The 22,680-nt window shown below is 43.1% G+C and overlaps 1 protein-coding gene across 6 annotated transcripts in view; it reads left to right on the forward strand.

The window, feature by feature from the left end:
* The window catches only part of SCHIP1 (schwannomin interacting protein 1), a 526,606-nt gene that overhangs the window by 502,982 nt on the left and 944 nt on the right, over nucleotides 1-22,680 (forward strand). For all 6 annotated transcript variants that reach the window (XM_056565051.1, XM_056565053.1, XM_056565056.1 and 3 more), the window contains 4 exons: nucleotides 10,802-10,919; nucleotides 13,350-13,547; nucleotides 17,127-17,250; nucleotides 21,579-21,672. In XM_056565051.1, the coding sequence (XP_056421026.1) occupies nucleotides 10,802-10,919; nucleotides 13,350-13,547; nucleotides 17,127-17,250; nucleotides 21,579-21,672 (534 nt within the window). The remainder of the gene's footprint in view (nucleotides 1-10,801; nucleotides 10,920-13,349; nucleotides 13,548-17,126; nucleotides 17,251-21,578; nucleotides 21,673-22,680) is intronic.

Consider the following 22,680-nt stretch of genomic DNA (forward strand, 5'->3'; position numbering starts at 1 on the left):
GTGAGTGATGCAGATTCTAACAGTCTTTACTTTTTTTCCTCCGTGGCCCCATTTCCAAATTATGCTTGAATATCCATATAGGCAAATAAAGTGCACTAGGGGCATTTGCAGCCCCGTGGTTCACTCTTCTGCCTGCCTGACTCTGCCCTATACTCCACTGAGTTTGATGGGTTTTTGTTTTTTAATTCTAGATCAGCTTCACTCACTCCTGTCACTTGATGATCATCATCACAGGTCCTTCAGCCACATTTTCTTCTCTCCTGCTGACCTCCACCCTAACATGGAGTGGTCACATGACTGTGACATTATCATAGGTCCTGACGTGTAGTGTAGTGTGTGGTGAGCTGGTAGCTTTTAACATTCCCCCTAAATGATTAGTTTATCAACATTGTTATTTAACATTGTATTTCCTTTGTGGGATCCGCTCCTTCTTCTTTTGGCAAAAAAAAAAATATTTGAATGTACTCTTGGACCATTGAGGTATTGTTGTATATACTTAAAACATCTCACTCTGTATGGCTATTTAAATGGGAAATGTTAGAATCTAGTTTTATCACAAAGAGACCTTGTGATTGTTATACAGTTGTAATTCTCTAATAGCATAGACCGCTTCATGAAGACCCGAATCATTAGGTTCCATTGTGTTTGCAGCCAGCCCTCTACCTCCCGAGAAAATGTGAATATCACTGCTGGCTAATTGGATTAAATTGAAAATCAGGGATTACATAGTCACTGTGATATAATGTGCAATTTACTCCATTGGGAATAAAGTGTCTTTACATAGACTGGTTACCAATGTAATGAGAGGAATGGAACAAAGGATACCCAATGATAAGTTCATCTCATTTCTTATATATGCTTGTATGTGTACATGCTCCTCCAATACGTATGTTTTATGTATTACATTATTTCTCGTTGCTTGTATGGCAACATATTCCGCATATTCTGATTTACTCATCGTCTGATTTCACTGTTTCAGACACCCACACACTATGGGGGCAGTTTCACAAGTATGTTTTTGCAGTGTAGGTGGTAAAAGGATTATCCAGAGGAAACAAACATAGTGAGAACAAAATGAACTCCATTCTGATATTGTCGGATATTAAACCCCATAGACCACTGGATCATTTAGTAATTTGTATTTCTAGCACTCTTCTAATGCACCCATGGGAAAACCACAAACACCACAACATAGATGTTACGCCTAGCGCTCCGGGTCCCCGCTCCTCCCCGGAGCGCGTACGGCGTCTCTCTCTCCGCAGCGCCCCGGTCGGTCCCGCTGACCGGGAGCGCTGCACTGTCATGGCCGTCGGGGATGCGATTCGCACAGCGGGACGCGCCCGCTCGCGAATCGCATCCCAGGTCACTTACCCGTTCCCGTCCCCTGCTGTCATGTGCTGGCGCGCGCGGCTCCGCTCTCTAGGGCGCGCGCGCGCCAGCTCCCTGAGACTTAAAGGGCCAGTGCACCAATGATTGGTGCCTGGCCCAATTAGCTTAATTGGCTTCCACCTGGTCCCTGACTATATCTGACCTCCTCCCATGCACTCCCTTGCCGGATCTTGTTGCCCTTGTGCCTAGTGAAAGCGTTTTGTGTGTCCAAAGCCTGTGTACCAGAACTTCTGCTATCCACCCTGACTACGAACCTTGCTGCCTGCCCCGACCTTCTGCTACGTCCGACCTTGCTTCTGTCTACTCCCTTGTACCGCGCCTATCTTCAGCAGCCAGAGAGGTTGAGCCGTTGCTAGTGGATACGACCTGGTCACTACCGCCGCAGCAAGACCATCCCGCTTTGCGGCGGGCTCTGGTGAAAACCAGTAGTGACTTAGAACCGGTCCACTAGCACGGTCCACGCCAATCCCTCTCTGGCACAGAGGATCCACCTCCTGCCAGCCGGCATCGTGACAGTAGATCCGGCCATGGATCCCGCTGAAGTTCCTCTGCCTTATATCTCTGATATCACCACGGTGGTCGCCCAGCAATCCCGACAGATCGCCCATCTAACCCACCAGCTGTCGGAAGTGTCCACCATTGTGCAGCAACTTCAGTCGCAACTTCTGCAGCAATCATCTCCTCCGCCAGCTCCTGCACCCCTTCCGCAGCGAGTGGCCACTCCTAGCCTCCGCCTGTCCTTGCCGGACAAATTTAATGGGGACTCTAAGTTTTGCCGTGGCTTTCTTTCGCAATGTTCCCTGCACTTGGAGATGATGTCGGACCAGTTTCCTACTGAAAGGTCTAAGGTGGCTTTCGTAGTCAGCCTTCTGTCTGGAAAAGCCCTGTCATGGGCCACACCGCTCTGGGACCGCAATGACCCCGTCACTGCCTCTGTACACTCCTTCTTCTCGGAAATTCGAAGTGTCTTTGAGGAACCTGCCCGAGCCTCTTCTGCTGAGACTGCCCTGCTGAACCTGGTCCAGGGTAATTCTTCCGTTGGCGAGTACGCCATACAATTCCGTACTCTTGCTTCTGAACTTTCCTGGAATAATGAGGCCCTCTGCGCGACCTTTAAAAAAGGCCTATCCAGCAACATTAAAGATGTTCTGGCCGCACGAGAAACTCCTGCTAACCTGCATGAACTCATTCATCTAGCCACTCGCATTGACATGCGTTTTTCTGAGAGGCATCAAGAGCTCCGCCAGGAAAAAGACTTAGATCTCTGGACACCTCTCCCACAGTCTCCATTGCAATCTGCGCCTAGGCCTCCCGCCGAGGAGGCCATGCAAGTGGATCGGTCTCGCCTGACCCTGGAAGAGAGGAATCGCCGTAAGGAAGAGAATCTTTGTCTGTACTGTGCCAGTACCGAACATTTTTTGGTGGATTGCCCTATCCGTCCTCCACGTCTGGGAAACGTACGCTCGCACCCAGCTCTCGTGGGTGTGGCGTCTCTTGATGCTAAGTCGGCTTCTCCACGTCTCACGGTGCCTGTACGGATTTCGCCTTCAGCCAGCTCTTCCCTCTCAGCCGTGGCCTGCCTGGACTCTGGTGCCTCTGGGAATTTTATTCGAGAGTCCTTGGTGAATAAATTCCGCATCCCGGTGACCCGTCTTGTCAAGCCACTCCACATTTCCGCGGTCAACGGAGCCAGGTTGGATTGCACCGTGCGTTACCGCACGGAGCCCCTCCTAATGTGCATCGGAACTCATCACGAAAAAATTGAGTTTTTGGTCCTCTCCAATTGCACTTCCGAAATTCTCCTTGGACTACCCTGGCTTCAACACCATTCCCCAACCCTGGATTGGTCCACAGGGGAGATCAAGAGCTGGGGTACCTCTTGCTTCAAGGACTGCCTTAAACCGGTTCCCAGTACTCCCTGCCGTGACCCTGTGGTTCCTCCTGTATCCGGTCTCCCTAAGGTCGTTATGGACTCTGCCCGCCTTAAGAAGTGCCTCTCCCCCCCTCCCAGTCCAGTCAGGCAAACCTCGGTGCCTCCTCATGGCCCTCGTCCTGGTATCACACTGCCCCGTGCCAGGCCTCGCCCTCTGCCCTCCCTCCCCATTCCCACTCCTGCTGTACTGCATGCCGTTGAGGAATCCCTCCATCCTTTCCCGGTGTCCTCATCCCAGGGGGGGCAGTTACCGGACAAAGAGAAGGGGAGCCCTAAGGGGGGGGTACTGTTACGCCTAGCGCTCCGGGTCCCCGCTCCTCCCCGGAGCGCGTACGGCGTCTCTCTCTCCGCAGCGCCCCGGTCGGTCCCACTGACCGGGAGCGCTGCACTGTCATGGCCGTCGGGGATGCGATTCGCACAGCGGGACGCGCCCGCTCGCGAATCGCATCCCAGGTCACTTACCCGTTCCCGTCCCCTGCTGTCATGTGCTGGCGCGCGCGGCTCCGCTCTCTAGGGCGCGCGCGCGCCAGCTCCCTGAGACTTAAAGGGCCAGTGCACCAATGATTGGTGCCTGGCCCAATTAGCTTAATTGGCTTCCACCTGGTCCCTGACTATATCTGACCTCCTCCCATGCACTCCCTTGCCGGATCTTGTTGCCCTTGTGCCTAGTGAAAGCGTTTTGTGTGTCCAAAGCCTGTGTACCAGAACTTCTGCTATCCACCCTGACTACGAACCTTGCTGCCTGCCCCGACCTTCTGCTACGTCCGACCTTGCTTCTGTCTACTCCCTTGTACCGCGCCTATCTTCAGCAGCCAGAGAGGTTGAGCCGTTGCTAGTGGATACGACCTGGTCACTACCGCCGCAGCAAGACCATCCCGCTTTGCGGCGGGCTCTGGTGAAAACCAGTAGTGACTTAGAACCGGTCCACTAGCACGGTCCACGCCAATCCCTCTCTGGCACAGAGGATCCACCTCCTGCCAGCCGGCATCGTGACAATAGATATTTATAGCACATCTGTAGTATTTGCCATAAATGTCTAGTGTGAGTCCTACCTCCGCTGACTTCAGGGACACCTGTGTAAATGACCAGGTGAATAGACACACACTTTATTGGCTGTTGACATTACTCTCATATAAATAAATATACACCTTTACCTTCATTTACTGCCTAGCTAAGGATTCTGGTGGCCACCACACCAGATATGACTGGGATTTAGAGACACTTGTCTCCCTCCCCCCTTCCTTTTTGGAGATAGTTGTGGGAGAGAGGGAAGGGACAATGACGAAAATCAGTGGGAAGCTGTTATAATTCTCATAGTAGGGGTGTCACAGAGTCCTGACCAGCAAGTCTGCCTGGCTTTGTGATAAACTGTGGGCTAGTCTGGGAAAGATGCTTGACAAACTTGGAGGTAGCTGGAGTAATAATATTATAGGTTATAGTCACTAGATTCTGGAGAGTAATAATATTATAGGTTATAGTCACTAGATTCTGGAGAGTAATAATATTATAGGTTATAATCACTAGATTCTGGAGAGTAATAATATTATAGGTTATAGTCACTAGATTCTGGAGAGTAATAACATTATAGGTTATAGTCACTAGATTCTGGAGAGTAATAATATTATAGGTTATAGTCACTAGATTCTGGAGAGTAATAACATTATAGGTTATAGTCACTAGATTCTGGAGAGTAATAATATTATAGGTTATAGTCACTAGATTCTGGAGAGTAATAACATTATAGGTTATAGTCACTAGATTCTGGAGAGTAATAATATTATAGGTTATAGTCACTAGATTCTGGAGAGTAATAACATTATAGGTTATAGTCACTAGATTCTGGAGAGTAATAACATTATAGGTTATAGTCACTAGATTCTGGAGAGTAATAATATTGTAGGTTATAGTCACTAGATTATGGAGAGTAATAATATTATAGGTTATAGTCACTAGATTCTGGAGAGTAATAACATTATAGGTTATAGTCACTAGATTCTGGAGAGTAATAACATTATAGGTTATAGTCACTAGATTCTGGAGAGTAATAATAATATAGGTTATAGTCACTAGATTCTGGAGAGTAATAATAATATAGGTTATAGTCACTAGATTCTGGAGAGTAATAACATTATAGGTTATAGTCACTAGATTCTGGAGAGTAATAACATTATAGGTTATAGTCACTAGATTCTGGAGAGGAATAATATTATAGGTTATAGTCACTAGATTCTGGAGAGTAATAATATTATAGGTTATAGTCACTAGATTCTGGAGAGTAATAATATTATAGGTTATAGTCACTAGATTCTGGAGAGTAATAATATTATAGGTTATAGTCACTAGATTCTGGGGAGTAATAATATTATAGGTTATAGTCACTAGATTCTGGAGAGTAATAATATTATAGGTTATAGTCACTAGATTTTGGAGAGTAATAATATTATAGGTTATAGTCACTAGATTCTGGAGAGTAATAATAATATAGGTTATAGTCACTAGATTCTGGAGAGTAATAATATTATAGGTTATAGTCACTAGATTCTGGAGAGTAATAACATTATAGGTTATAGTCACTAGATTCTGGAGAGTAATAATATTATAGGTTATAATCACTAGATTCTGGAGAGTAATAACATTATAGGTTATAGTCACTAGATTCTGGAGAGTAATAACATTATAGGTTATAGTCACTAGATTCTGGAGAGTAATAACATTATAGGTTATAGTCACTAGATTCTGGAGAGTAATAATATTATAGGTTATAGTCACTAGATTCTGGACAGTAATAATAATATAGGTTATAGTCACTAGATTCTGGAGAGTAATAACATTATAGGTTATAGTCACTAGATTCTGGACAGTAATAACATTATAGGTTATAGTCACTAGATTCTGGAGAGTAATAATATTATAGGTTATAGTCACTAGATTTTGGAGAGTGATAACATTATAGGTTATAGTCACTAGATTCTGGAGAGGAATAATATTATAAGTTATAGTCACTAGATTCTGGAGAGTAATAACATAGGTTATAGTCACTAGATTCTGGAGAGTAATAACATTATAAGTTTAGTCACTAGATTCTGGAGAGTAATAATATTACAGGTCATAGTCACTAGATTCTGGAGAGTAATAATACTATAGGTTATAGTCACTAGATTCTGGAGAGTAATAATATTATAGGTTATAGTAACTAGATTCTGTAGAGTAATAATATTATAGGTTATAGTCACTAGATTCTGGAGAGTAATAACATTATAGGTTATAGTCACTAGATTCTGGAGAGTAATAACATTATAGGTTATAGTCACTAGATTCTGGAGAGTAATAATATTATAGGTTATAGTCACTAGATTCTGGACAGTAATAATAATATAGGTTATAGTCACTAGATTCTGGAGAGTAATAACATTATAGGTTATAGTCACTAGATTCTGGACAGTAATAACATTATAGGTTATAGTCACTAGATTCTGGAGAGTAATAATATTATATGTTATAGTCACTAGATTTTGGAGAGTAATAACATTATAGGTTATAGTCACTAGATTCTGGAGAGGAATAATATTATAGGTTATAGTCACTAGATTCTGGAGAGTAATAACATAGGTTATAGGCACTAGATTCTGGAGAGTAATAATATTATAGGTTATAGTCACTAGATTTTGGAGAGTAATAATATTATAGGTTATAGTCACTAGATTCTGGAGAGTAATAATAATATAGGTTATAGTCACTAGATTCTGGAGAGTAATAATATTATAGGTTATAGTCACTAGATTCTGGAGAGTAATAACATTATAGGTTATAGTCACTAGATTCTGGAGAGTAATAATATTATAGGTTATAATCACTAGATTCTGGAGAGTAATAACATTATAGGTTATAGTCACTAGATTCTGGAGAGTAATAACATTATAGGTTATAGTCACTAGATTCTGGAGAGTAATAACATTATAGGTTATAGTCACTAGATTCTGGAGAGTAATAATATTATAGGTTATAGTCACTAGATTCTGGACAGTAATAATAATATAGGTTATAGTCACTAGATTCTGGAGAGTAATAACATTATAGGTTATAGTCACTAGATTCTGGACAGTAATAACATTATAGGTTATAGTCACTAGATTCTGGAGAGTAATAATATTATAGGTTATAGTCACTAGATTTTGGAGAGTGATAACATTATAGGTTATAGTCACTAGATTCTGGAGAGGAATAATATTATAAGTTATAGTCACTAGATTCTGGAGAGTAATAACATAGGTTATAGTCACTAGATTCTGGAGAGTAATAACATTATAAGTTTAGTCACTAGATTCTGGAGAGTAATAATATTACAGGTCATAGTCACTAGATTCTGGAGAGTAATAATACTATAGGTTATAGTCACTAGATTCTGGAGAGTAATAATATTATAGGTTATAGTAACTAGATTCTGTAGAGTAATAATATTATAGGTTATAGTCACTAGATTCTGGAGAGTAATAACATTATAGGTTATAGTCACTAGATTCTGGAGAGTAATAACATTATAGGTTATAGTCACTAGATTCTGGAGAGTAATAATATTATAGGTTATAGTCACTAGATTCTGGACAGTAATAATAATATAGGTTATAGTCACTAGATTCTGGAGAGTAATAACATTATAGGTTATAGTCACTAGATTCTGGACAGTAATAACATTATAGGTTATAGTCACTAGATTCTGGAGAGTAATAATATTATATGTTATAGTCACTAGATTTTGGAGAGTAATAACATTATAGGTTATAGTCACTAGATTCTGGAGAGGAATAATATTATAGGTTATAGTCACTAGATTCTGGAGAGTAATAACATAGGTTATAGGCACTAGATTCTGGAGAGTAATAATATTATAGGTTATAGTCACTAGATTCTGGAGAGTAATAACATTATAAGTTTAGTCACTAGATTCTGGAGAGTAATAATATTACAGGTCATAGTCACTAGATTCTGGAGAGTAATAATATTATAGGTTATAGTCATTAGATTCTGGAGAGTAATAATATTATAGGTTATAGTAACTAGATTCTGTAGAGTAATAATATTATAGGTTATAGTCACTAGATTCTGGAGAGTAATAATATTATAGGTTATAGTCACTAGATTCTGGAGAGTAATAATATTATAGGTTATAGTCACTAGATTCTGGAGACTAATAACATTATAAGTTATAGTCACTAGATTCTGGAGAGTAAAACATAACTGGTTAAAAACGGGTCTTTTAAATTTAACATTGAAGTCTATGGAAAACGGGTTAGAAATGGGTTTCTCTTTAATGTACCCGTTTGCACTCGTTTGTAACCCTTTTTTTATGTTCCGTTATTTTACTTAAACGACTAAATATCGGGATGGGAACCAACGGCTGTGTAAACGTAGCCTTATATTCACTAGATTCTGGAGAGTAATAACATTATAGGTTATATTCACTAGATTCTGGAGAGTAATAACATTATAGGTTATAGTCACTAGATTCTGGAGAGTAATAATAATATAGGTTATAGTCACTAGATTCTGGAGAGTAATATTATAGGTTATAGTCACTAGATTCTGGAGAGTAATAATATTATAGGTTATAGACACTAGATTCTGGAGAGTAATAATATTATAGGTTATAGTCACTAGATTTTGGAGAGTAATAATATTATAGGTTATAGTCACTAGATTCTGGAGAGTAATAATATTATAGGTTATAGTCACTAGATTCTGGAGAGTAATAATATTATAGGTTATAGTCACTAGATTCTGGAGAGTAATAATATTATAGGTTATAGTCACTAGATTCTGGAGAGTAATAATATTATAGGTTATAGTCACTATATTCTGGAGAGTAATAATATTATAGGTTATAGTCACTAGATTCTGGAGAGTAATAACATTATAGGTTATAGTCACTATATTCTGGAGAGTAATAATATTATAGGTTATAGTCACTAGATTCTGGAGAGTAATAATAATATAGGTTATAGTCACTAGATTCTGGAGAGTAATAACATTATAGGTTATAGTCACTAGATTCTGGAGAGTAATAATATAGGTTATAGTCACTAGATTCTGGAGAGTAATAACATTATAGGTTATAGTCACTAGATTCTGGAGAGTAATAATATTATAGGTTATAGTCACTAGATTCTGGAGAGTAATAACATTATAGGTTATAGTCACTAGATTCTGGAGAGTAATAATATAGGTTATAGTCACTAGATTCTGGAGAGTAATAACATTATAGGTTATAGTCACTAGATTCTGGAGAGTAATAATATTATAGGTTATAGTCACTAGATTCTGGAGAGTAATAACATTATAGGTTATAGTCACTAGATTCTGGAGAGTAATAACATTATAGGTTATAGTCACTAGATTCTGGAGAGTAATAATATAGGTTATAGTCACTAGATTCTGGAGAGTAATAACATTATAGGTTATAGTCACTAGATTCTGGAGAGTAATAATATTATAGGTTATAGTCACTAGATTCTGGAGAGTAATAACATTATAGGTTATAGTCACTAGATTCTGTAGAGTAATAATATAGGTTATAGTCACTAGATTCTGGAGAGTAATAATATTATAGGGTATAGTCACTAGATTCTGGAGAGTGATACTATTTTAGGGTATAGTATAGATTCTGGAGAGTAATAATATTATGGGGTATAGTATAGATTCTGGAGAGTAATAATATTATGAGGTATTGTATAGATTCTGGAGAGTAATAATATTATGGGGTATAGTATAGATTCTGGAGAGTAATAATATTATGGGGTATAGTATAGATTCTGGAGAGTAATAATATTATGGGGTATAGTATAGATTCTGGAGAGTAATAATATTATGGGGTATAGTATAGATTCTGGAGAGTAATAATATTATGGGGTATAGTATAGATTCTGGAGGTGAAACGTTAATGCAAGGAGTCAGAAATACATTTTTCCTAGATGTTTTCATCTTTTTCTAGATAAGCATTGCCGGATCATATTATCTAAATGAATGTCTTTTTTTTTCCAGTCTTTGTGTATGTTACCAAAGAATAAAATTGTGTATGTTAACGAAGAATAAAATTGTGTATGTTTTAGATGGTTCTATGAATATGACTGGTAGGCTAACAGTGCCACCAAGTGGTCAGTAAATCCTGGATGTTAACACCACTATGCGGTCTATTATACACAGATTTGCTTTCATGGTAACTAACTAATGAATTATAATGCACTACATATGTTCAGTGCACTAAATATTATGTTTGAATTTAACGTGTATAACATGAGTATGTAATGTAAGTGAATACCCTCTCTGTACATCATTGTGGATTATGTTGGTGTTGTGTAAATAACTCAAAATAAAACTACATTTTCCTTTCAGGTTGTTTTTGTATTGTATTGTATAGCTGTCAGGGATGCCGAGAAGAGGAATGTCAATCATTAAAATTAATATTTCCTATCTTTACTTCTCCAGGCTCCAAAGTGGGATGAATTTACAGATCTGTTTTGTAAATGACAGCGGGAGCGACAAGGACAGTGATGCTGATGACAGCAAAACGGAAACCAGCCTGGACACCCCATTATCCCCAATGGTGGGCATATTTACTGAGAGCTTGGCTTTACATGGAGTTCTGCTTTAATAGCCTAGAGCTGCAGTTTAAAAGGGTATTCTGGAGGAAACTTTTTATTTTTTTTTTCTAAAACTTAAACCTTCCAGTACTTATCAACTGCTGTATTCCCTGGCTGAAGTTGTGTAGTTCTTGCCAGTCACACATGGTGCTCTCTGCTACCATCTCTGTCTTGTGTCAGCAACTATCCAGAGCAGGAGAGGTTTGTAATGGGGATTTTCTCTTGTTATGGTCAGTCCCTGACATGAACAGAGGTGGCAGCAGAGGGCACCTTGTATAACTGGAAAGACTACACAACTTCCTCTAAGACATACAGCACCTGATAGATACTGTAAGACTTTAAAATAAATAACTTTCTGTCACTACTTTCCTTCTGTGACTAGTAATTCTACTCTATTGGATGTTCAGTCGTGGATGCTCGTAGATTAGTTACCTGATTCCTTTGGAATTTCTCTTGTGGCATCTATGACAGAATGAAGCCAGATTCACAGCTTTTCAAATATGCAAATCTGCAGTAAACTGTCCCCCCTACCCTCTTTTTTTTGCAAACCATAATAACTACTAGTAGTAAAGAAATGAGTCCTATATAGTTTGTAGCCTTTGATGTCCTAATTGCATAATTATTATAATCAAGGCTAAGGGGCATGAATAAGACTGGGGGGTGAATATGAGGCTGAGAGGGCACGAATAAGACACGGGGGGGTGAATATGAGACTGAAAGGGCATGAATAAGACTGGGGGGGTGAATATGAGGCGGTGAGGACAGGAATAAGACTGGGGGGGTGAATATGAGGCGGAGAGGATATGAATAAGACTGGGGGGGTGAATATGAGGCGGAGACGATATGAATAATACTGGGGGAGTGAATATGAGGCGGAGAGGATATGAATAAGACTGGGGGGGTGAATATGAGGCGGAGACGATATGAATAAGACGGGGGAGTGAATATGAGGCGGAGAGGATATGAATAAGACTGGGGGTGAATATGAGGCGGAGAGGATATGAATAAGACTGGGGGGGTGAATATGAGGCGGAGACGATATGAATAAGACGGGGGAGTGAATATGAGGCGGAGAGGATATGAATAAGACTGGGGGGGTGAATATGAGGCGGAGACGATATGAATAAGACGGGGGAGTGAATATGAGGCGGAGAGGATATGAATAAGACTGGGGGTGAATATGAGGCGGAGAGGATATGAATAAGACTGGGGGGGTGAATATGAGGCGGAGACGATATGAATAAGACGGGGGAGTGAATATGAGGCGGAGAGGATATGAATAAGACTGGGGGTGAATATGAGGCGGAGACGATATGAATAATACTGGGGGATGAATATGAGGCGGAGAGGACATGAATTAGACTGGGGGGTGAATTTGAGGCTGAGAGGACATGAATTAGACTGGGGGGTGAATTTGAGGCTGAGAGGACATGAATCAGGCTCAGGCAGCAGAAAACTGGCTCAGGTGATAGGAATTAGGCTCAGGGGGTGGGTATATTAGGCTGGGGAGCATTAATTAGGCTCAGGGTGTGGGTATATTAGGCTCAGGGGGTGGGTATATTAGGCTGAGGAGCATTAATTAGGCTCAGGGGGTGGGTATATTAGGCTCAGGGGGTGGGTATATTAGGCTCAGGGGGTGGGTATATTAGGCTGAGGAGCATTAATTAGGCTCAGGGGGTGGGTATATTAGGCTCAGGGGGTGGGTATATTAGGCTCAGGGGGTGGGTATATTAGGCTGAGGAGCATTAATTAGGCTCAGGGGGTGGGTATATTAGGCTCAGGGGGTGGGTATATTAGGCTGAGGGGGTGGGTATATTAGGCTGAGGAGCATTAATTAGGCTCAGGGGGTGGGTATATTAGGCTCAGGGGGTGGGTATATTAGGCTCAGGGGGTGGGTATATTAGGCTCAGGGGGTGGGTATATTAGGCTCAGGAGGTGGGTATATTAGGCTCAGGGGGTGGGTATATTAGGTTGAGGAGCATTAATTAGGCTCAGAGGGTGGGTATATTAGGTTGAGGAGCATTAATTAGGCTCGGGGTAGAAATCAGGCTCGAGGAGCAGTCAATTTGAGATTGAGGGGCATGAATCCTACTTGGGGGGGGGTGAATGCAAGGCTTAGGGGGCATACATCTGTCTTGTGTAAATATGAGGGGAAAGGGGCATGAATCAGGCTCAAGAGGTGTGAATATGAGACTGATGGGCAATAATCAGGCTCAGGGGAGGGGGTGAATATGAGGAACAGGGGGGAGAGCTCATACACTGTACATGCACTGCTGAGATAGTAGAAGTTATAGTTAAGTACCTTAGGATGCCTCAATTCACTTGTACTGAGCTATTATTCACTTCAGAAATGCAGAGTTAATGATAAAGGTCTCTCTCTCTTTATTGGGTAGAGCAAGCAGAGTTCTTCTTACTCAGACAGAGACACCACTGAGGAGGAGTCTGAATCCTTTGAGGACATGGATTTTATCTCCCGACAGAAGAAACTGCAAGCTGAAGCCAAGATGGCATTGGCTATGGTGAAACCCATGGCCAAGATGCAGGTGGAGGTGGAAAAGCAGAATCGGAAAAAGTCTCCTGTTGCAGATCTTGTAAGAGAAATACTGTACAAAGAATTATTTCTAATGTGTTCATTTCAAATATCAGACCACTTTGCCTTGCTGAGAGAACTAGACAAATAGGTACTCTTTATAGGTAGCTTTATTAACAGAAATCCAGAAAATGGAAACTGTAACATAAGTATAAAGTGAACCTGTCAGGTGATTTATGTTGTCCTATGCGAGGCAAAATATATAGAGGGAGAGAAGCTGATCTCTGTGATGTAAAGGCAATCTGTCAGCAGGGGACCCATCAAAACCTGCTGGGAACTGTTACAGCACTAAGGACACTTATAAGTGTGCTCCATTTCTTCTTTGCACCATTTTTCATTACTAGGAATATACTAAAGTGAGCTTGGAAATTTTAAAGCATTGCTAAAATTAGCTTGGAAAACATGCGCTTGCACAGAGAACACTTAAACAACACAATGTAACTCCAAGTCAATCACACTTCTGTGAAATCACACTGTCCACTCAGGAAGCAACACTGATTGACAATCAATTTCACATGCTGTTGTGCAAATGGAGCAGACAACAGGTGGAAATTATTGTCAATTAGCAAGACACCCCCAATAAAGGAATGGTTCTGCAGGTAGTGACCACAGACCACTTCTCAGTTCCTATGCTTCCTGGCTGATGTTTTGGCCACTTTTGAATGCAGGCAGTGCTTTCACTCTAGTGGTTGCATGAGACAGAGTCTACAACCCAACAGCAGGACCGCTACCTCTGCCTTTGTGCAAGGAGGAGCAGGAGGATCACTGCCAGAGCCCTGCAAAATGACCTCCAGCAGGCCGCAAATGTGTATGTGTCCACTCAAATGGTCATAAACAGACTCCATGAGGGTTGTATGAGGGCCCAACGTCCACAGGTGGGGGTTGTGCATACAGCTGGAGGTCATTTTGCAGGGCTCTGGCAGTGTTCTTCCTTGCACAAAGGCGGAGGTAGCAGTCCTGCTGTTAGGTTGCCACTTGTGAGGGTAGTAGACTCTGTCTCATGCTACCACTAGAGTGAAAGCACCGCCAGCATTCAAAAGGGGCAAAAACATCAGCCAGGAAGCATAGGAACGGAGAAGTGGTCTGTGGTCACCACCTGCAGAACCACTTCTTTATTGGGGGTGTCTTGCTAATTGCCTATAATTTCCACCTGTTGTCTGTTCCATTTACACAACAGCATGTGAAATTGATAGTCAATCAGTGTTGCTTCCTGAGTGGACAGTGTGATTTCACAGAAGCGTGATTGACTTGGAGTTACATTGTGTTGTTTAAGTGTTGACATTTGCCAGAGAACACCAAGATTGGCAAATTCGCTACTGGCGCCCTGGGCTCTTCACAGATGAAAGCAGGTTCACACTGATCACATGTGACAGATGTGACAGAGTCTGGAGACGCTGTGGAGAACGTTATGGTGCCTGCAACATCCTCCAGCATGACCGGTTTGGCGGTGGGTCAGTAATGGTGTGGGGTGGCCTTTCTTTGGGGGCCACACAGCCCTCCATGTGCTTACCAGAGTTAGCCTGACTGCCATTAGGTACCGAGATGATATCCTCAGACGCCTTGTGACACCATATGCTGGTGTGGTTGGCCCTGGGTTCCTCCTAATGCAAGACAATGCTAGACCTCATGTGTCTGGACTGTGTCAGCAGTTCCTGCAAGAGGAAGGCATTGATGCTATGGACTGGCCCGTCTGTTCCCCAGACCTGAATCCGTTTGAGCACATCTGGGACATGCTGTCTCGCTCCATCCACCAATGCCACGTTGCACCACAGATTGTCCAGGAGTTGGCGAATGCTTTAGTCCAGGTCTGGGAGGACATCCCTCAGGAGACCATCCGCCACCTCATCAGGAGCAAGCCCAGGCGTTGTAGGGAGGTCATACGGGCACGTGGAGGCCACACACTAATGAGCCTCATTTTGACTTGTTTTAAGGACATTACATCAAAGTTGGATCAGCCTGTAGTGTGGTTTTCCACTTAGATTTTGAGTGATTCCATATCCAGACCTCCATGGGTTGATAAATTTGATTTCCATTGATAATTTGTGTGATTTTGTTGTCAGCGCATTCAACTATGTAAAGATGAAAGTATTTCATACGATTAGTTCATTCATTCACATCTAGGATGTGTTATCTTAGTGTTCCCTTTATTTTTTTGAGCAGTGTACATTTTAGCTAAGTCACTGCAGGGGAGTACACTGGATGTCACATTATCACGTAGGAATTTTCGAAGCAGATTGGAACTGACAGATACTATAGGAATACTTAAATTTGTAGGAAAACAATGCCATCTGGTGTTTATTTGGTGGAAACATATGAAGATCTAAATTTGTTCCCAAAATCCTGATAACCTGCATATAGGCCATACATATCTTTTGTAGTTTTTTTTAAGTCATATATACACCTTAGCCCTGATTACTGAGCTTGAAAACCCAAATGCCTTGAGGTGTGGAGAATCTGTTAAAAAGTGTGGGGTTTTGAAAATACTGTTACTATGACCCCTTAGTAGCTTTTTATATAAAATTTTTCAGTTTTTTTGGAATTTCTCTTTAATTTTTTTTTTTTATCTTGGCTTTCATTTCCTTTTTTTTTTTTTTTTCACTTTTTGTTTGTTAACCCTTTAACGCCCATGAATGTAAAGTTACGTCCTGGTGCAGAGTTACTTTGCTCTATTTATTTGCTTTATGCTTTATTTTTCCTGTACAACACTTTTTTTTCTCCATGCAACAGAATTTTATATCATGCGACAGAATGTGCGAAACATTGATAAAAAATAGTCGGGGGGAAAAAACTCTGAAAATAACCCGACACTCTTAGTAAATCAGGGCCATTGTGTATATGCTTTGATATATTGATAAACAGCAGATTATGATTCACCTCTGACAGACAAGAGGAGACCTGTCCATAAAAGTTTTTAATATGTACTTTGTGGAGAATTGCGCCCTGTCTGTAACTTTTGTATTTGAACTTTAAAAGGGGATTATGAATTATATAATACATTTTTAAAGGCACTTATTTTGGTTTTTATAAAATGCTACACTCGCCTGTTAGATTGTTGCTGCACCCAGCACCACTGTTCTGATCCAACCCGCCAGCTATGCTTACTTCCCTGCAGCGATGACATGCCCGGTACACTGCAGCCAATTATTGACCTCCGTGATAGATGGCAAAAGACTACTGAAGCCAATGATCGGCTGCAGCAATGACATGGTTATATGGGTGCATTATTGCTATGTTCAGGTAAACAAAGCTGACACTAAGAAGTGAGTATAGAACATTTTTTATATTATCACATTAAGCATAGTTACTATATTTTTAGTGTAGATACTTAGAATGATCTGTCTGTCATACTGTTACTCTATATGAACATGCAGTAAATCAGTGGTCTTCAACCTGCGGACCTCCAGATGTTGCAAAATTACAGCTCCCAGCATGCCCGGACTCCGGGCATGCTGGGAGTTGTAGTTTTGCAACATCTGGAGGTCCGCAGGTTGAAGACCACTGCAGTAGATAAGTGCTGTGCATCTGCTGCCACCTACTGGACAAATTCTTTAATACTATGACTTCTCCTTGTCCCTTGTAGTTACCACACATGCCGCACATTAGTGAATGCTTGATGAAGAGAAGCCTGAAGCCTACTGACCTGAGGGATATGACCATTGGTCAGTTACAGGTCATTGTGAATGATCTTCACTCTCAGATTGAAAGTAAGTTATTAAGCTTTTGTTTCAGAATTGTACTCCAGTTCTTCCCAAATTGTGAGGCAGGGAAGCCACTGGTGAGGGGCCTCCCTCTAATAATCGGTGAGGTGCCCCCTTCTAGTTATTGGTGAGGTGCCCCCTTCTAGTTATTGGTAAGGTGCCCCCTCTATTTATTGGTGAGGTGCCCCCCTCTAGTTATTGGTGAGGTGCCCCCACTAGTTATTGGTGAGGTGCCCCCTTTAGTTATTGGTGAGGTGCCCGCTCTAGTTATTGGTGAGGTGCCCCCACTAGTTATTGGTGAGGTGCCCCCACTAGTTATTGGTGAGGTGCCCCCCTTTAGTTATTGGTGAGGTGCCCCCTTTAGTTATTGGTGAGGTGCCCCCTTTAGTTATTGGTGAAGTGCCCCCCTCTAGTTATTGGTGAGGTGCCCCCTTTAGTTATTAGTGAGGTGCCCCTCTAGTTATTGGTGAGGTATTTGCTCTAGTTATTGGTGAGGTGCCCCCTCTAGTTATTGGTGAGGTGCCCCCCTCTAGTTATTGGTGAGGTGCCCCCTCTAGTTATTGGTGAGGGGGTCCCTCTAGATATTGGTGAGGTGCTCCCCTCTAGTTATTGGTGAGGTGTTTCCTCTAGCTATTGGTAAGGTGTTCCCCTCTAGTTATTGGTGAGGTGTTTCCTCTAGTTATTGGTGAGGTGTTTCCTCTATCTATTGGTGAGGTGTTCCCCTCTAGTTATTGGTGGTGTTTCCTCTAGTTATTGGTGAGGTGCTCCCCTCTAGTTATTGGTGAGGTGTTTCCTCTAGTTATTGGTGAGGTGCTCCCCTCTAGTTATTGGTGAAGGGGTCCCTCTAGTTATTGGTGAGGTGCCCCCTCTAGTTATTGGTGAGGTGCCCCCCTCTAGTTATTGGTGAGGTGCCCCCTCTAGTTATTGGTGAGGGGGTCCCTCTAGTTATTGGTGAGGTGCTTCCCTCTAGTTATTGGTGAGGTGCCCCCCTCTAGTTATTGGTGAGGTGCCCCCTCTAGTTATTGGTGAGGGGGTCCCTCTAGATATTGGTGAGGTGCTCCCCTCTAGTTATTGGTGAGGTGTTTCCTCTAGCTATTGGTAAGGTGTTCCCCTCTAGTTATTGGTGAGGTGTTTCCTCTAGTTATTGGTGAGGTGCTCCCCTCTAGTTATTGGTGAGGGGGTCCCTCTAGTTATTGGTGAGGTGCTTCCCTCTAGTTATTGGTGAGGTGTTTCCTCTAGCTATTGGTAAGGTGTTCCCCTCTAGTTATTGGTGAGGTGTTTCCTCTAGTTATTGGTGAGGTGCTCCCCTCTAGTTATTGGTGAGGTGTTTCCTCTAGCTATTGGTGAGGTGTTCCCCTCTAGTTATTGGTGGTATTTCCTCTAGTTATTGGTGAGGTGCTCCCCTCTAGTTATTGGTGGTGTTTCCTCTAGTTATTGGTGTGGTGCTCCCCACTAGCTATTGGTGAGGTGTTTCCTCTAGTCATTGGTGAGGTGCTCCCCTCTAGTTATTGGTGAGGTGCTCCCCTCTAGCTATTGGTGAGGTGTTTCCTCTAGTTATTGGTGAGGTGCTCCCCTCTAGCTATTGGTGAGTTGCCCCCCCTCTAGCTATTGGTGAGTTGCCCCCCCTCTAGCTATTGGTGAGTTGCCCCCCCTCTAGCTATTGGTGAGGTGCCCCTCTAGTTATTGGTGAGGTGCCCCCTCTATTATTGTTGAGGTGCCCCCTCTAGTTATTGTTGAGTGCCCCCCTCTAGTCATTGGTGAGGTGCTCCCCTCTAGTTATTGGTGAGGTGCTCCCCTCTAGTTATTGGTGAGGTGCCCCCCTCTAGCTATTGGTGAGGTGTTTCCTCTAGTTATTGGTGAGGTGTTTCCTCTAGCTATTGGTAAGGTGTTCCCCTCTAGTTATTGGTGAGGTGTTTCCTCTAGTTATTGGTGAGGTGCTCCCCTCTAGTTATTGGTGAGGTGTTTCCTCTAGCTATTGGTGAGGTGTTCCCCTCTAGTTATTGGTGGTGTTTCCTCTAGTTATTGGTGAGGTGCTCCCCTCTAGTTATTGGTGGTGTTTCCTCTAGTTATTGGTGTGGTGCTCCCCACTAGCTATTGGTGAGGTGTTTCCTCTAGTCATTGGTGAGGTGCTCCCCTCTAGTTATTGGTGAGGTGCTCCCCTCTAGCTATTGGTGAGGTGTTTCCTCTAGTTATTGGTGAGGTGCTCCCCTCTAGCTATTGGTGAGTTGCCCCCCCTCTAGCTATTGGTGAGTTGCCCCCCCTCTAGCTATTGGTGAGTTGCCCCCCCTCTAGCTATTGGTGAGGTGCCCCTCTAGTTATTGGTGAGGTGCCCCCTCTATTATTGTTGAGGTGCCCCCTCTAGTTATTGTTGAGTGCCCCCCTCTAGTCATTGGTGAGGTGCCCCCCTCTAGCTATTGGTGAGGTGTTTCCTCTAGTTATTGGTGAGGTCCCCCCTTTAGTTATTGGTGAGGTGTTTCCTCCAGTTATTGCTGAGGTGGGTCCCTCTAGTTATTGCTGAGGTGGGTCCCTCTAGTTATTGGTGAGGTGTTTCCTCTAGCTATGGTGAGGTGCCCCCTCTAGTTATTGGTGAGGTGGGTCCCTCTAGTTATTTGTGAGGTGCCACCTCTAATTATTGGTGAGGTGCCCCCTCTAGCTATTGGTGAGGTGCCCCCCTCTAGCTATTGGTGAGTTGCCCCCCTCTAGCTATTGGTGATGTGCCCCTCTAGTTATTGGTGAGGTGTTTCCTCCAGTTATTGCTGAGGTGGGTCCCTCTAGTTATTGCTGAGGTGGGTCCCTCTAGTAATTGGTGAGGTGTTTCCTCTAGCTATGGTGAGGTGCCCCCTCTAGTTATTGGTGAGGTGGGTCCCTCTAGTTATTTGTGAGGTGCCACCTCTAATTATTGGTGAGGTGCCCCCTCTAGCTATTGGTGAGGTGCCCCCCTCTAGCTATTGGTGAGTTGCCCCCCTCTAGCTATTGGTGAGGTGCCCCTCTAGTTATTGGTGAGGTGTTTCCTCTAGTTATTGGTGAGGTGCCCCCTCTATTATTGTTGAGGTGCCCCCTCTAGTTATTGTTGAGTGCCCCCCTCTAGTCATTGGTGAGGTGCCCCCTCTAGTTATTGGTGAGGTGCTCCCCTCTAGTTATTGGTGAGGTGCTCCCCTCTAGTTATTGGTGAGGTGCTCCCCTCTAGTTATTGGTGAGGTGCCCCCCTCTAGCTATTGGTGAGGTGTTTCCTCTAGTTATTGGTGAGGTGCCCCCTTTAGTTTTTGGTGAGGTGTTTCCTCTAGTTATTGGTGAGGTGGGTCCCTCTAGTTATTGGTGAGGTGGGTCCCTCTAGTTATTGGTGAGGTGCCCCCTCCAATTATTGGTGAGGTGCCCCCCTCTAGCTATTGGTGAGGTGCCCCCCTCTAGCTATTGGTGAGGTGCCCCCCTCTAGTTATTGGTGAGGTACCACCTTTAGTTATTGGTGAGGTGCTCTCCCTCTAGTGATTGGTGAGGTGCCCCCTCTAGTTATTGGCGAGGCGCCTCCCTCTAGTTATTGGTGAGGTTCCCCCTCTAGGTATTGGTGAGGTGCCCCCTCTAGGTATTGGGGAGGTGCCTCTTCCTGTTATCGATGAGGTGCCCCTCCAGTTATAAGGGAGGTTACCTCATCCAGTCATTAGTACGGTGTCCCTTGCAGTTATAAGTGGGGTGCCCATCCAATTATTGCTAAGATGCTCTTCTTCATTCATAAGTAAGGTGCCTTTATTGATTAGGTGCCCACTTTCAGTCATTGGTTACTAGCCACCTCCAGTTATTAATAAAGTGCCCCCTTTTTTCATTTATTTGTGAAATTTCCCCCCCCTAAAGTTTTTTTTAAGGTGCCCCCTCCAGTCATTGGTAAGATGCCCCCTCCAGTTATTGGTAAGGTGCCCACTCCAGTTATGGATGAGGTGGCATCCTCCATTTATAGGTGAGGTGTCGTCCCAGTTATTGGTGAGGTGCCCTTTCCCATTCATTAGTAAGATGCCCTCCTCAGTTATTGGTGAGTTGCTCCCTTTTCAGATATTAGTAGAGTGTTCCCCATCACTCAATGGTTATTAGCCCTTTTCAGTTATTGATAAAGTGTTCCTCTCTAGTTATACATGAAGAATTTAACCATTTTGTGTGGCCCTGAAGGTCAAACCTGATCCCTCGGTCTCTCAGAGGTTAAACAGTTATAATGTCATCCAGATTTGTGTAAAGGCACTTTTCATGGTTTAGGCTTTTGAAAGTGTTAAGCCACTGAATAATGTCCTAACAAATTAGTATTGATCTGTTTACACTCAATGTATGAATTATGAGTGCTGTTTCTCCAGGCTTGAATGAAGAGCTAGTTCAGCTTCTCCTTATCCGTGATGAATTGCACATGGAACAAGATGCAATGCTTGTAGATATTGAAGACTTGACAAGGTAAGCCTAACATTTGGTTCTAGTCTCATACTGTCTTTTTAGGGTGGGTTCACACTGTGGAATGCATGCTCAATCTCCGCCTGCAGAATTCAGCGAGCGGCAATTCAGCCTGGCAGCCGCCATTGGCAGAAGGACCCCCGTGGCACTGCACCATCACCATTGACGGCTATGCAGTGCTCGTGGAATTCCACACAAAGAATGAACATGTTCGTTCTCTGAAATTGCTCAGTGTGAACGGCTCTCGGGGAAATTCATTCACACTGATGTAAAAGTTCACCGTGCGGAATTCCGCGGGAACTGTGGAGTGTGAACGCACCCTTAGAGAGTGTAGTTCCTCAGTGCAGAATATAGACAGCTTTGCACTTACTGAAATAATAAACTATTGGTTACATTGAGTCAGTGAAGGAGAATGTTGAAGGTTTTGTTCCAGACTGCTTAGCACTGTTCTTGGCCGGTTTCCCTCACATCACTGTTTTATTATGCTCCAGCCATATAATAGCCACTGCAATTAATTTATATAAAACCTAACAGTAGGTTCCACAGAGAGAAGATCAGAGATTATGCCTCTTATTCTCAGAAGCCTGGGCAACTCGGATTAAAAATTGTTGCCCTCCTACGACCTCCTCCACGTCTCCTGATGTACTGGCCTGTCTCCTGGTAGCGCCTCCATGCTCTGGACACTACGCCGACAGACACAGCAAACCTTCTTGCCACAGCTCGCATTGATGTGCCATCCTGGATGAGCTGCACTACCTGAGCCACTTGTGTGGGTTGTAGACTCCTTCTCATGCTACCACTAGAGTGAAAGCACTGCCAGCATTCAAAAGTGACCAAAACATCAGCCAGGAAGCATAGGAACTGAGAAGGGGTCTGTGGTCACCACCTGCATAACCACTCCTTTATTGGGGGTGTCTTTTCCACCTGTTCCACCTGTTGTCTGTTCCATTTGCACAATAGCATGTGAAATTGATTGTCAATCAGTGTTGCTTCCTGAGTGGACAGTGTGAT

This window comes from Hyla sarda, chromosome 3, assembly GCF_029499605.1.
Source record: "Hyla sarda isolate aHylSar1 chromosome 3, aHylSar1.hap1, whole genome shotgun sequence".
Classification (NCBI taxonomy): domain Eukaryota; kingdom Metazoa; phylum Chordata; class Amphibia; order Anura; family Hylidae; genus Hyla; species Hyla sarda.